The sequence below is a fragment of the Anopheles merus genome, chromosome X (genome assembly GCF_017562075.2).
Source record: "Anopheles merus strain MAF chromosome X, AmerM5.1, whole genome shotgun sequence".
Classification (NCBI taxonomy): domain Eukaryota; kingdom Metazoa; phylum Arthropoda; class Insecta; order Diptera; family Culicidae; genus Anopheles; species Anopheles merus.
The window spans coordinates 24,536,971-24,549,707 of record NC_054081.1 but is presented as its reverse complement, the minus strand read 5'-3'; the positions used below and the strand labels follow the sequence as shown (position 1 = coordinate 24,549,707).

The 12,737-nt window shown below is 46.3% G+C and overlaps 2 protein-coding genes across 3 annotated transcripts in view; both read right to left on the bottom strand.

Moving 5' to 3' along the window:
* Nucleotides 1–12,737, bottom strand: part of LOC121596139 (glutamate receptor ionotropic, NMDA 2B) — a 253,362-nt gene that overhangs the window by 125,930 nt on the left and 114,695 nt on the right. The window lies entirely within an intron of this gene.
* Nucleotides 635–2,970, bottom strand: LOC121596199. Its single transcript, XM_041920926.1, has 5 exons — nucleotides 2,821–2,970; nucleotides 2,102–2,207; nucleotides 1,989–2,045; nucleotides 1,859–1,927; nucleotides 635–1,773 (listed from the first exon to the last, which is right to left on the bottom strand). The coding sequence occupies exons 2-5, from the start codon at nucleotides 2,199–2,201 to the stop codon at nucleotides 1,127–1,129; spliced, it is 873 nt and encodes a 290-aa protein (XP_041776860.1). The 5' UTR covers nucleotides 2,202–2,207; nucleotides 2,821–2,970; the 3' UTR covers nucleotides 635–1,126.

Here is a 12,737-nt window from a genome sequence, read left to right as displayed (position 1 = left end):
TTCTCCACTATCCGGCGATCGCAGTACTGAAAGATCATCTACCACAAAATGTATACAAACATTTCTTGCTGCTGTTTTGTGCTATAACAATTCTATCTACAAGAGTCTACAAGCAAAAATGGCCTCTCGCTGGACAACTGCTGGATAAATTCGTAGCGGATTTCCCCACAGTCTATAACGAGCGATATATGACGAGCAACATCCACAATTTGCAGCACGTATTTGAAGACGTTGATCGTTTTGGACCCTTGTCAGAAATTTCTACTTATCCATTCGAAAACATGCTTCAATACCTGAAAAATTTACTTCGTAGTGGATGGAAGAATCTTGAGCAGGCCATCAACAGACTTTCAGAGTTGGATGAATTCGAAATGCCAATGGAAAGAAGCAATGTAAAATATCCTACAATCTGCACCAAAGGAAAAATAACGACTGTTCATGTCCGAGAAAATTTCAATTTGCAGAACAATGATAAAAATTGTTGGTTTCTAACGAAGGACTGCTGCATAATAAAATTTAAATCAACAAATACGGAAACGGTTAACGGTGGTAGACTGTCCATAAGTGGCCAAAAGCTCGCAGTAAAAGGATTAGCATTTAGCGAGCCATTTGATTCTAGCGAGTTATTTATATTTAAGGGGAACACTGAAAGCCTTGAAAATTATCGTTTAGAATTAAATACTGATTTTATTAAATGTAAGTTAGTATGTATTAAAGGAATAACCCCGAATGATACTATGTTTATTCCGCTAGTACATACATTGATATAGAATAAATATAAAACAATAAATATGAATGTAAACAAGAAAACAATATTACCTATTCTACTTGTATTAGTTCATTACATCACAAATTCTGAGAAACATGTTTCGCATTGAAAAGCTTTATCTAATTTAACGAATAACAATACTTATTTTACATTCATCGCATCATCAGTTCATATTGAATGCATTAGTTCGTTTAACATATCAGTTAACTTAGTATTAGGTAACGTAGTAACATACACATAATTGTACCAATTATGCCACAGCCAAGAAATTGTAAACTGTTACGAATCGGCATACTCCCTACTAAATAGATTTCAATTCAATAGCTTTTGCTTGATTTTCTGATTGGGTTATAAAGATTAATCATCGTTATTAACATTAACTTTTTTAAATGATGTTGTAGTTTTGAGATCGGAGACATGGATTCGTTTTAAGGAATTTTTAAATTTTTGCTGAAGAAATTCTTTGACAAATGCTGTGGAAGGCATAATATTTTCATTTGTCCCTATTATTTGAAACAGGTTTATAACGTTTTTATAAATGTTAAATGGTTTTTTGGGATTTTTTTTATCATAACTACCCATCCAACAAAATTTAGAGAAAAATGTTTTGCCAAACAGCAAGTCTATTAAAGAATGCAGACGATTCAGCACATCTGATCGATCTACTTGTTTTTGTAAATAACGAACGACTTTTGCTTTGTACTCTGCATCTGTACCTAACTGTCTGTCAAAATTTTGCAACTCTTCATCGTTTTGCATTGGAGCGAATTCAAAATTAGTTTTGGGAAGAAGACCTTCTCTTGGACGACTCACAGTAACGAACTCCTGGAACGCTTCTCGTTGATAGGCCGAATTTTTTAAAACAATTTCTAACTTTTGCTCTAGAACATTTTTATAATACTTTAATTCCTCTTCTAATTTGTTATTCAATGCTTCGCTCACAGCTAGCTGTTGTTTCAGTTTATGAACTTCGTCCGTACTACATTTGCAACATTTATGCTGATCTGAAGGAAAAAAAATGTCTTGAGTTGTACTTTATGTATTACCAAATATTATGTTTTAAATATATGGTACAAAAAAGATCTTTACCATCGTTTGAAATATGTCTCAAATCATGTGGTGTATAAACATCATTACATGCAACAAGTTTTGTAGAAGCTGAAAATGAAATAAAATACAATTAGCGAAGGTTGCCAGAGTTCTACGTTTTGCTACCTACTGCTAGCTGGTCGATTTTCACTTGGTAAAATAATCGGTGTGATGCGTAAGTTCGGCACTGTAAAATAGAACAGTTATTTTCTGTTTCACTATATGCATTACACAGTTACTTACCGTTGGGCAAACGAACCAAAGGTAATCTGGGAGCAAAACAATCCTGAGCATTATATGTTTGCTCATTATTTGGAATATCCACGAAAACGTTTTCGGACATTGCGCACTGAAATAACAGAAAATATTAATTCTCTTCATAAAACGCAAACCTTTACACACAATATTAGTATTGTTTTTTCTAGCATTGTTGCACCAGCATCAAATGTGTTCCTGCCTACTTAGCAAATTATTAGAATTTGCTTATTTTAAAGAACACTCTTTACAAAAAATAAATATAAATAAAATAATCTGCACTATTTTCTTCGCCCACATCACCTGTTACACATGTCATAATACGCATCAAACATGGTCCACACAATTCCTTTCAATAGTTAGTCCATAATACAGGGGGACGGTTCACTCTAGATTTAATCCCACGCCGGGCATGTGTTCAATCGTGAGATTTGACGATTATAGCACGGGACCTTAGCTATCAAATTACACTTGCCTACTGTCATGTTTCATTTAATTAAAATATACACTCACCACACGTTACAGCTTGTGAACAAATGCTTTGGTTTTAATTTTTTCAAATCGAAGTCGAATAACAAAAACAGCTGCTACTAGATTAAAACTCGATTTGAAACACACATATTCATTGCCTCCTTCGTAGTGAAGTTGGTTCGCCGGTGCAACATTTCTCACTTGGCTTTGCAAAATAACCCAAAATCTTTACTTACCTCTTTACAGAAAAAGTTTCACGCTGCCTGGTCAACAACTGTTCCCGCGGGAATGAATCATCCGTCACCACTAAATATCAATACACACAATTTCACACTACCACACACACTACACTTGGCTTGGCAAAATACACAACCCACCCTCTCCCCCCCCCGCCATACAACACACTGTCTACAAGAATTCCTCCAATACCAAATTGCAAGCAATATCGAACACACAAACAAAACCACCAAAACACACCGTGTGCACTTGTCAACAAAAACCCCCAACACAAACGAACAAGCGCGCGGAGGGGAAGGAGATTTTTTTACACTGCACACTTTTTCGGCTTTATTCCCCCCCCCCTCAATACTTACGAACAGAATGGTTGTCCCATCTGATGTTCGTATGCACTGACACATATTCATTCCTTGCGCTGCGCGCTTCCACGTACTATACATGTATAGTTAAAGAAGCGAGCGCTCACCCGCTTGCTGAGTGAATTTGCTACATTCTTCTGATTTTAAGCAACAAAAGTAGAAGGGGAAGTAGAAGGCTACTTCATTTCTACTTTCCTTGCTACTTTCAAGCGTGTTGACTCGCTTGGGATTACGTTTGCAGAACGAGAGAACGTGTTGGTTTAGTTCCATAGGGAGAGAAAAAACTACTGAGAGAAAAATCGTACAAACTCCCCTCCCCATCCGGGTTTTGCTTCGGCTTCGGGTGTACTTCGGCTTCGGGACCCGACGGATCACTTGAATAATTTTGCCAATTCAAGTTCTTATTCAAGCGCGTATTCAAAGGATCTCTGAGTTCTGGTGACCGGTGGGACTGTATTTCGCTAGCGTCACTCAAATCACTCAAAAAATACACTCATTTTTCCGGACGGGTACCGATCGGTTCCACGCAAACAATGAGACTCCAAATTTTGAGTGATTCAGGCCGAGGGGTATGAGGAAGCTTGAGGAAGCAAGGAGAAACGCGCTGCGATAAAGTTCGCATTCTGTTTTACACGCGCGCTTCACTAACACCAATACAAATACCGTGCTTTGACGAGCCGTCTGTGAATGTATGTGTCTTCTTTCAGCGAGCTCAACAACTTGGAGCTGCTCGTCACATCGTGTTGTCTCGCTTACACTACAGCATCGAACCATCGCTCCGTGTGTCCCCCCTCCTACGCGTACAAAACCACCAGTACAGCGCGACGCTTTGCCGGAGATGGTTGTGCGCGTTTTGTTCTAAGTCCCGCGCGCAGTGTTTCTGCGCTGGTGCGCATTTTGTACAAAGTCTCGTGCGCCGATGTGTTTTGATGAAGTGTTAAGTGAACAAACAGTGTGCACAGACGCACATGCAGTGCGTGATTCGACAGGTAATATTTTTGCTGAACAGAGGCAACGCAGATTGTCGACAAGTTTCCCGCAGCCTGGCTCGATCCGGTACTTTACAGTACGACGCCATTCGTGAGTATGAAGGATTCTAAATGTGTTGTGAAAGTGTAATTTATGTTTCAATATAGTGTTTAATGAAATAAAAAATGACCGTGTTTGTGTTTGTTGTTAGAATAAGTGCGTATTTGCGATCGTGGCAATGCATGAAAGAAAACGAAAAACGAAATAAACAACAAGCTTTTGATGTGTTGGTAGCATGGCTCGAAAGAACACGAACACATTGACAACAGCGGAGCGCACTACAGGTATATGGAACGTGAGTTCAACAACCATACACCTGATAATGAAGGTTAGCGAAGAAACGTAGACGACACAGACAGTGACACGTCTAATGCATCAATCGAGGGAATAATAAGGTCAATCTTCTCGTAGCAGCGTAAGAGTGCAGACGTGTTCTACCTCGCGCTCCTCGACTGACCCGTATTTTATACCCCCGTGATCAGTGCAGTGCAGAATTAACTGTGTCCAAACAGTGGAGTGCTGGAAACTGTTGCTTGTGTTTGGTGTTTCAGGAGTTTTGGGCTGTAGTGTAGCGCGTGTGGAAAAAAACAAACTTAGACATCATTTACGTCGTAAAAATTTTACATTTTAAAAAACTATCTCAACGCACTTTACGTTGTTCGCTTTTCTCAAAGCACTACGTAAAGTATTGTGGCCAAGGTTGTAGCCTGTTTTGTGCAGATGGTGTAAGTTTGTAAGAAATGAGTGTTTAAAGTGGTGATGGACGGGTCGACCCGAACCTATCAGGTCGGAGCCATCCATAAACGACCTTGAGTCGTTCAGGTCGACCCGAAAGGTACAGGTAGGTTCAGTAGGTGCAACCACTCCGGTAGGTGCAAGAAAGCATAAGCGACTCCAACTCGTTGGTAAAACGAGTTCGGGTCGGGTCAGGCCAAGGTGGGTTCATTCCGACTCGCGGGTGCAGCGAGTTCTGGTCGGGGCGAGTCAAGGTAGCTTCAATACCCGATCCGAACTCGCAGCACCAACGGGTCGGAGTCGCTTATGCCGTCTTGCACCTACTCATCAGTCGGGTCGACCCGAAATCGTTCATATGTCGGATAGTCCTCCTGCCGCGAGGGCTCATCCCTCTCCCGGCACGAATTCCCGGGCTAGGACATACTCGGAACGGTTTAACGGCGAGGAAGGAGAGCTAATGGATCTGTTTCTGACTACTGAAGAAGGAAAGCCCCTTCCAGACCCGTTCATCGTAGGCAAATAGTCAACTACAACATGTTCGACGACCGGTAGAAGTAAACCTAATCAATAATCATACTAAGTACCACTTTCAAACCCGATCTTTGAGCCTACAAAATCTATGCGATGTAACTATGCTATAAAAACTCGATCGGTCCGCTTTGTATGGCGCAAAATCCGCAACGCATTGAGCTGCAGAAATTTTCGAATATCAGAATAATTCCATTAATCAAGATAGATGTTTTTGAAAAATGTTGATGATGATGATGATGATGATGATGATGAATAACAAAAAATTGTTTACCTACACTAAATACTGAACTCGATGGGAATCGACATCATGTAGGAAAGAAATTGTTATACTATCAGATTTACGTGAGCGCCTATAGATTTTTTTCGATCGAAAAATTGTTCTGAGTCCGCTTGTCTCAGCATCCAACAATACAACCGAATCACGCATAACTTTCCAAGAAAGAGTCAATATAGTTCATGAATGGTCACGTTGGACAGGTTACACAAGTTCACACTCCAAATCCAAAATACTTCACATCTGCAATAGCAAATATCATACTCTAAAACCCATAACATACAATAACTCAGTAATACCAAATACACACACAGCCTATATCCTAGTAGTGACTTTTGATCTTCACTTAACATTTAAAGCACACACTACACGGGTCAAAAGAGAAGCGAAGAACCGTTTTGATCTTTTCAGGATGCTTGGCACCGGTCAACACCGCGCCTCCCGCCAAACACAACTACAAATCATCAATGGCTGGCTTCTACCAAAACTACTCTTCTTATTCTTCTATTTGGCGTAACGTCCTGCGCGGACATGCCGGCCTATAAAGGCTTTCGAGACTTAATTCATTCCACGCAGCCGGGTAGTCAATTCTTGCTACGGGGGGTTGATCCATTCTAGGTTTGAACGCATGGCGGGCATGTTATTGAGTCATACGAGTTGACGACTGTACCATGGGACCGCCCCAAAACCAAAACTACTCTACGGCATCGAAATAGTCTCCCGGCAACGGGAAAATTTCCAAAAACAGATCGCACCACTCTACCATAACGCCATGCGCTGTGCTACTGGGGCTTTTGTTACGGGCCCCATAGCATCAATTCTGTGTGAAAGTGGACTTCAATCTTTCGACCACATAATAACGGGCAAGATAGTAGCAGCTGCAGCACGAATGATGGAGAAAAACATCAAAGACAATGCCCTTATTCAAAGGGCAAACGCCGAATTCACCACACTAACAGAACTAACACTCCCCCCAGTCACCAAACTCATCCAAATCGGTAGTTGCCCCTGGTACTGCCGCCCACCACAAATAGACTCGACCCAAACGAAATGGGGAACAGGGACAACAGTTGGTGGGTCAAGGAGGTAAAACAGCAAGAAGAAGGGAAAGGATGGGAAGGGGGAACATACTAAGGTGGTTGTGGCAGAGACACCCTCTAGACCACCAGAGGGGCAAAAGGGGGCGCAAGAATGGCAGACGGTAAAGGGGAAGACCGCCGTGCGCCGCGAGAGGAGGAAGAGGAAGAAGCAGCGTGAAGCTGAGCAAGCAGCCAGCCTCGCCGCAAATATCCAACCTTCTGCTCCCCAACCCAAGCAAAAGCCGGCACCTGCCTTTAATCCCAGGGCCGGCAGAATTCCAAACGCCATAGAGCTTGAATCAATTGGGGGATTCAAGTACGCGGACATGATGCCAATCCTTAGGGAAACGGTGAAAAAGGAGGATGTGCAGAGAATTCGCACAAATTTTAAGGGTCATCTACTCCTGGAATTAGCACCAATTTCGCACCAGGAAACGATGACCCTTTGGAGAGAGGTGTCTGCGGCCCTTGAGGGCAAAGCCAAATGCCGACCGCGGACACCCTCAGTGCGGTTTAACTGTACTAACATTCCGCCTGGCACTTCTTCCGAAAAATTTATTCGGAAATGAGTGCCGCATTGGGCGTTGAAATTCTCCGCGATCAAATCATGACCGTAAAAACACATTACGGTACGTTGGTCGCATTTTTCGACTGCCCGGCAATTGCGGTCACCGACCAGGCCCTTGCGAGGCAATACACGGTTGGTTTTAGCAAATGCTGCAGGCTTCGGTTATTGGAACGCCGGCGGCAATGCTACCGGAGCTACGAATACGGACATACTGCTGCCCGCTGCCGTGCCAAAGACCGTAGTAGCAAATGCCACCGTTGTGCAGAAGATAAGCACGAGGGACCGTGCACTAAGGAGCGGAAGTGCTTCGCGAGGACTTCGTTGTGGTCGAGATGCGGGGAATCGTTTTCTGCTCCGTTTACCCGTGGGTTCCGATTTGACTGTCGAGGAGTACAAACGCAAATGGACCGAAATTGCGTCTGTACTCTCACGGAATCGGGACACCGTGATCGGGGGTGACGCAGCCCCTCTTTGGTAAGGGACAATAACTGGCGCGTTTTTGACGAAACCCCAAGTGACCACAATACTATTAAGTTTGTGGTCGGCAGGGCTCCGAGACAGCGAGCCAATACCGTGGGACACTCAGCAGTGAATGGAGGAAGGTGGTCCACAAGATTCTTCGACAAGGATTTGTTCGTTGAAATCTAGAGGGACCAGGACATTTTTGAGCATGTTGCTACGCCAGATGAGCTGACATAGGCCATTACGGTGGCCTGTGATGGTACCATGCCTAGGCAACCCCCAAGGCGACAGGGCCGGCGTCCAGTTTATTGGTGGACGTCCGAGATTGAACGGTTGCGCAGCCATTTTCATGGAATGAAACGGCGGTTCAAACGGGCCCGGACCGAGGAGCAGCGCGAGGAAAGGCGTCAAATGAAGTCGGACGCACGCGCTGCCCTGGAACGGGCCATCAAGCTCAGCAAGGACCAACACAAGCAGGATCTGCCGGAACAATTGGAACCGCACGGCTTTGGCCCTGCGTACCAAATCCGCAAGCAGCAGTGGGAAGGAGCTCGGGTTCCGATGGAACGGGATGCTAGTAAGCTCCAGTTCATCGTGAATGAGCTCTTTCCCGAGCGTCCCCCGATGGAGTGGCCCGAGACAGAAGTAGGTGGGGATCCACAGGATCCGGTCTCGGAAGAGGAGTTGGCGGAAGAGTTGAAGGAGATTGCCCGCTCACTCAACCCCAAGAAAGCTCCGGGGGACGGCAATATTCCGAATATGGCTGCAGCTGCGGCAATTCCAGCTTTTCCTGCCGTTTTTGCCAAAAGCTATAAGCCGCTACTGAAGGCAGGCACTTTCCCCGACGCATGGAAGCGGCAACAACTGGAACTGCTTACGAAGTCGGGGAAACCACCTGGGGAGCCCTCGTCATATCGGCCCATTTGCTTGCTGAGTGTGCTGGGGAAAATTTTGGAGCGGTTGATTCAGCGGAGGCTGACAACCCACCTGGAGTCGACTGGGACTGGGTCGGTTTCCGTAAAGGGCGTTCGACCGTGGATGACATCACTCGGGTGATGGATAACGGTAAAGTCGCTCTGGATAAAAAGCGACAGGGGAATCGTGTCTGTGCGGTGGTAACGGTGGATGTCCGGAACGCCTTCAAATCGGCAAACTGGACAGCGATCGGCCAAGCTCTGCAGCGTAAAAACACTCCGCTTTATTCGCAGGCGTTGCTGCGGAACTACTTCATTGGGCGAACGCTCCACTACGATACGGATGAAGGAGAAGTGTCGAGGACTGTATCTGCTGGCGTTTCTCAGGGTTCGGTTCTAGGACCAACACTGTGGAATGTCATGTACGACGACCTACTCCGCTTGCCGCTCGAAGGACTACGAGCGGACATCATCGGGTTTGCTGACGACGTGGCCTTCACCTTTTTGGGAAGGAGCACGGAACAGGTCAGCGCGTTAGCAACGACTAACCTGGAGAGGATCGAGCGGTGGCTGCAAGGAGTCGGATTGAAACTTGCCCACCAAAAGACCTGGTTCATGATTTTTTGTACTTATCATGTCCCGCAGCTCGCAGAGCTTCAAGCGGGCGGTCACTCGATTCAATCCACGGAAACACTGAAGTACCTGGGAGTGGACCTCTGTCGCAAACAGCACCACAGCCGGCATCTGGAAAAAGTGGTCAATAAGGCTTCACGGATCACGAATGCCTTGACCTGCCTGATGCCGAATAAGCGTGGTCCTAAGAGCCGCAGTAGGAGACAGCTCGTAAACGTCGGCAACAGTATCATCCGATACGGAGTTGCCACCTGGGGGCGATGGGTGCTCGACAAGGAGACCCATCGCAAATCGGTCCAAAGGGCGCATCGAACGGGGGCTCTCCGAGTCGCCAGCGCATTTCAGACCGTTTCATATAATGCCGCTTGCGTTGTCGCCAACACCACCCCGTTAGTCCTCCTACAGGAAGATATCCGCTGCCACGACGAAAAGGTAGCGAGTGGTGGGGTTCAATCGGACATACGGAAGCGGCAACGGGAGGAGACGATGACGTGCTGGCAGGACCAGTGGACAACGGGTGCAGGGCAACCAGGAGCACCAGGATTGAAGACGAGGAAACTGATCCCAGACATTAATCTCTGGGTCAGCCGCAAGCATGGGGAAGTCGACTTTTTCCTCACCCAGCTCGCCACGGGGCACGGGTTCTTGCGCTCCTATTTCGTCGAGAAAGGCATCCTGGATGGCTCGCCCAACTGCCCCGAATGTGGGGCCGCCGTGGAAGACGTAGAACACGTGCTGTTTCGCTGTCCACGATTCGATCGGATCCGGAACGAGATGTAGCAGCGGTGCAATTCCCGAGTTACAATGGACAACATTGTCTCGGAAATGTTCGCCCGCAGCGATACGTGGGAGGCCGTCCGCACCGCCGCCAGGACAATCTTCTCCACTCTCCAAGCGAGATGGGATGTTGAGCGTCCACCAACGGCAAGGCAACGCAGGCGGGCCAGACGGCGGGCGAGGGACGCAAATGGCGGTCCTTCAGGCCCTGTGGCACGGCAACAACCCGCGCCGCAAGGGCCACCGTAAGCTGGAAAGATACTAATCTTTTATTTCGTTTCTTTTCGTTTCTTTCCAGCTTTCTTTTTCTCTTCTCTCCTCTATTTTCAGATTTCTTCTATCTCTTTTCTCTTTAGTTCTTTTTCTTCTTTCCTCTATCAAAATTTCGTTTCAGGAGAACTGCCTTACGTGCTTGGAGTGGTGATAAACGATGCAGACCCCCATTGCCTACCCGAAGTGTGGGCGATAGCATCACAGGGACCGCGTCGCACCACGGAAAGCAGCGTAATAAGCAAAATCAGCAGACCAGATCCCCGCAGAAGATGCGTCGTGAACCAGGGTGCAACCGCACACACGACTCCGCATGAAGTAATACGCACCACAGCGTACCGGCCGGGTTGGGTAGGTCGGAGAGGGGGATGGAATACGCTCACTCTTCGTTAACAAAAAAAAAGACTCGACCATCAAAAATCTGCTTGTGGCTGGTTGCAATAGTCTCATGGCTAATCTTCATTTTGCCAAACTCGTTCAGCAAAAATATCATAACGACCATCTCATATTCACAGACGGAACAGTACATAACGGTTCCTCTGGCTGTGGAATCCACTCCAGCATCGACAATAGCGCCATCCGACTACCACACCATACTTCAATCTTCACCGCAGAAGCAATAGCCCTGGTTATTGCTGCTGATGAAGGCCTACGCAGAGACAACCCCAACGTGATATTCACATACAGTGCAAGTGTCCTTCAAGCACTTGAATCTGGAGCCACCCGAACATCCAACAACTCTGCAATATATCGAATTCACCCCAAGTCACTAGCAGACCAACCAGCAGACCGACTAGCCAACGCAGTACATAACACTCTCCCACGCCGTGATCTCATTTGCATTAGCAAACCATCATCGCCAATAGCTGGAATGGTTATTGGGTTAGCAGCAGTCGCTCTTTCCTGAGAACCATCAAGACCACAACACCACCATGGAAAGATCATCCATCACACCAAGACCAGAGAATCCTATCACAAATTCGGATAGGATACACCCAGCTCACCCTCACCCTTTTTATTGCTAACATCCAACCACTATGCAGTTTCTGTGGCGTCGACATCACCGTCCGTGACATCTTAACTAGTGTTGGGTAAAGTAGAACAATGAAGTGTGCTGTGCGTACAAGCACGCACATCTCAGTGTGCGGTGCACATTTCGCACTGTGCGCGCTCTCCGCACGGTGTACGCACTTCGCACTGTGCGCGCACTTCGCACAGTGCGTGCACTTCGCACTTTTCGCACAGTGCGAGCACACTCCGCACGGTGCGCGCACTTTGCGCACATTGCGTGCGCATTCCGCACTTTACGCACACTTCGCACAGTGCGAGCACACTTCGCACAGTGCAAGCAAATTTCGCAAATTTCGTGCAGTGCTTCACTTTGTATTGTGCGAGCACACTTCGTTCCATGTTATAGTATGTCAAGTGGTGTAGTACTGAGCATATTTTGTCAAACCGCCTTTTAGCATTAGCATCAGTTAGCATTAGCGAGTCCGATCCGTTGATGCAACGAATTCAAGTCGGAGCGAATCAAAGGTCCAAAATCGCTTGCACACATTCATACCACACACATGCCCATCGCCCCCCCCCCCTCCTCTCGCCCTGTCCCATGTATCCTTCTCTTTAGATAATTACAAAATTTGACTAGGGCTCGGAGTGAAAATTGTAATTTTTGCATTAAAACATGTCCTGCTATCGCAAGCCTGCGACGCGGATAGCAGTTTTCGCGTGAAACCAACTGTCTGTTTTATTGCAGAATCGCAAAGGAGTGGCTCCGAGTACAACACAGACACGTTTCATCTCAGCCAAATTCAAGACAAACCTCAACCCATTGGAGCGTCGTTTACCTACGACCTTCACAGTTCATAGTTGTTTGAAAGAGACGCGAGCTTGGTGTCAGCCGATTTTTCCTGATAATTTCTCCGGCCACGGACCGCTGTGTTGATATTGTGTTTCGGGGCCTTTAAATTTTTGTCTGGATGTGTTGTATGCTTGTGGTTGTGTAACGGGTTTTCGGTGGTGGTCAAGCGGAGCGTTCTGTGCATTCGATTCTCGCAGAAAATGTTTTCGCGCAGATTCGGTGTGCTCGTGCACCGGCCATCCACACTGGCAAAGAATTATGTTTCTCTCTCAAATGCCTTAGGCCAACGATGGTTAAATTGTATTGATTTCAGCTGTGCGCGTGTGTTTCAGCGTTCTGCGCTTTCGCCATGTGTAAAAGGGTGGGAAAGAAGAGCGAGGAATGAAGTACAGCCTCTCTCTCTCTCTCTCTCTCTCTCTCTCTC

Excerpts from the sequence above, each read along its gene's own strand:
- LOC121596199 (XM_041920926.1), bottom strand. The coding sequence starts at position 2,201 with ATGTCCGAAAACGTTTTCGTGGATATTCCAAATAATGAGCAAACATAT. Across the intron at positions 2,046-2,101 it reads TTTGGTTCGTTTGCCCAACG|TGCCGAACTTACGCATCACA; the intron begins GTAAGTAACTGT and ends TCTATTTTACAG. Across the intron at positions 1,928-1,988 it reads TGAAAATCGACCAGCTAGCA|CTTCTACAAAACTTGTTGCA; the intron begins GTAGGTAGCAAA and ends TTTCATTTTCAG.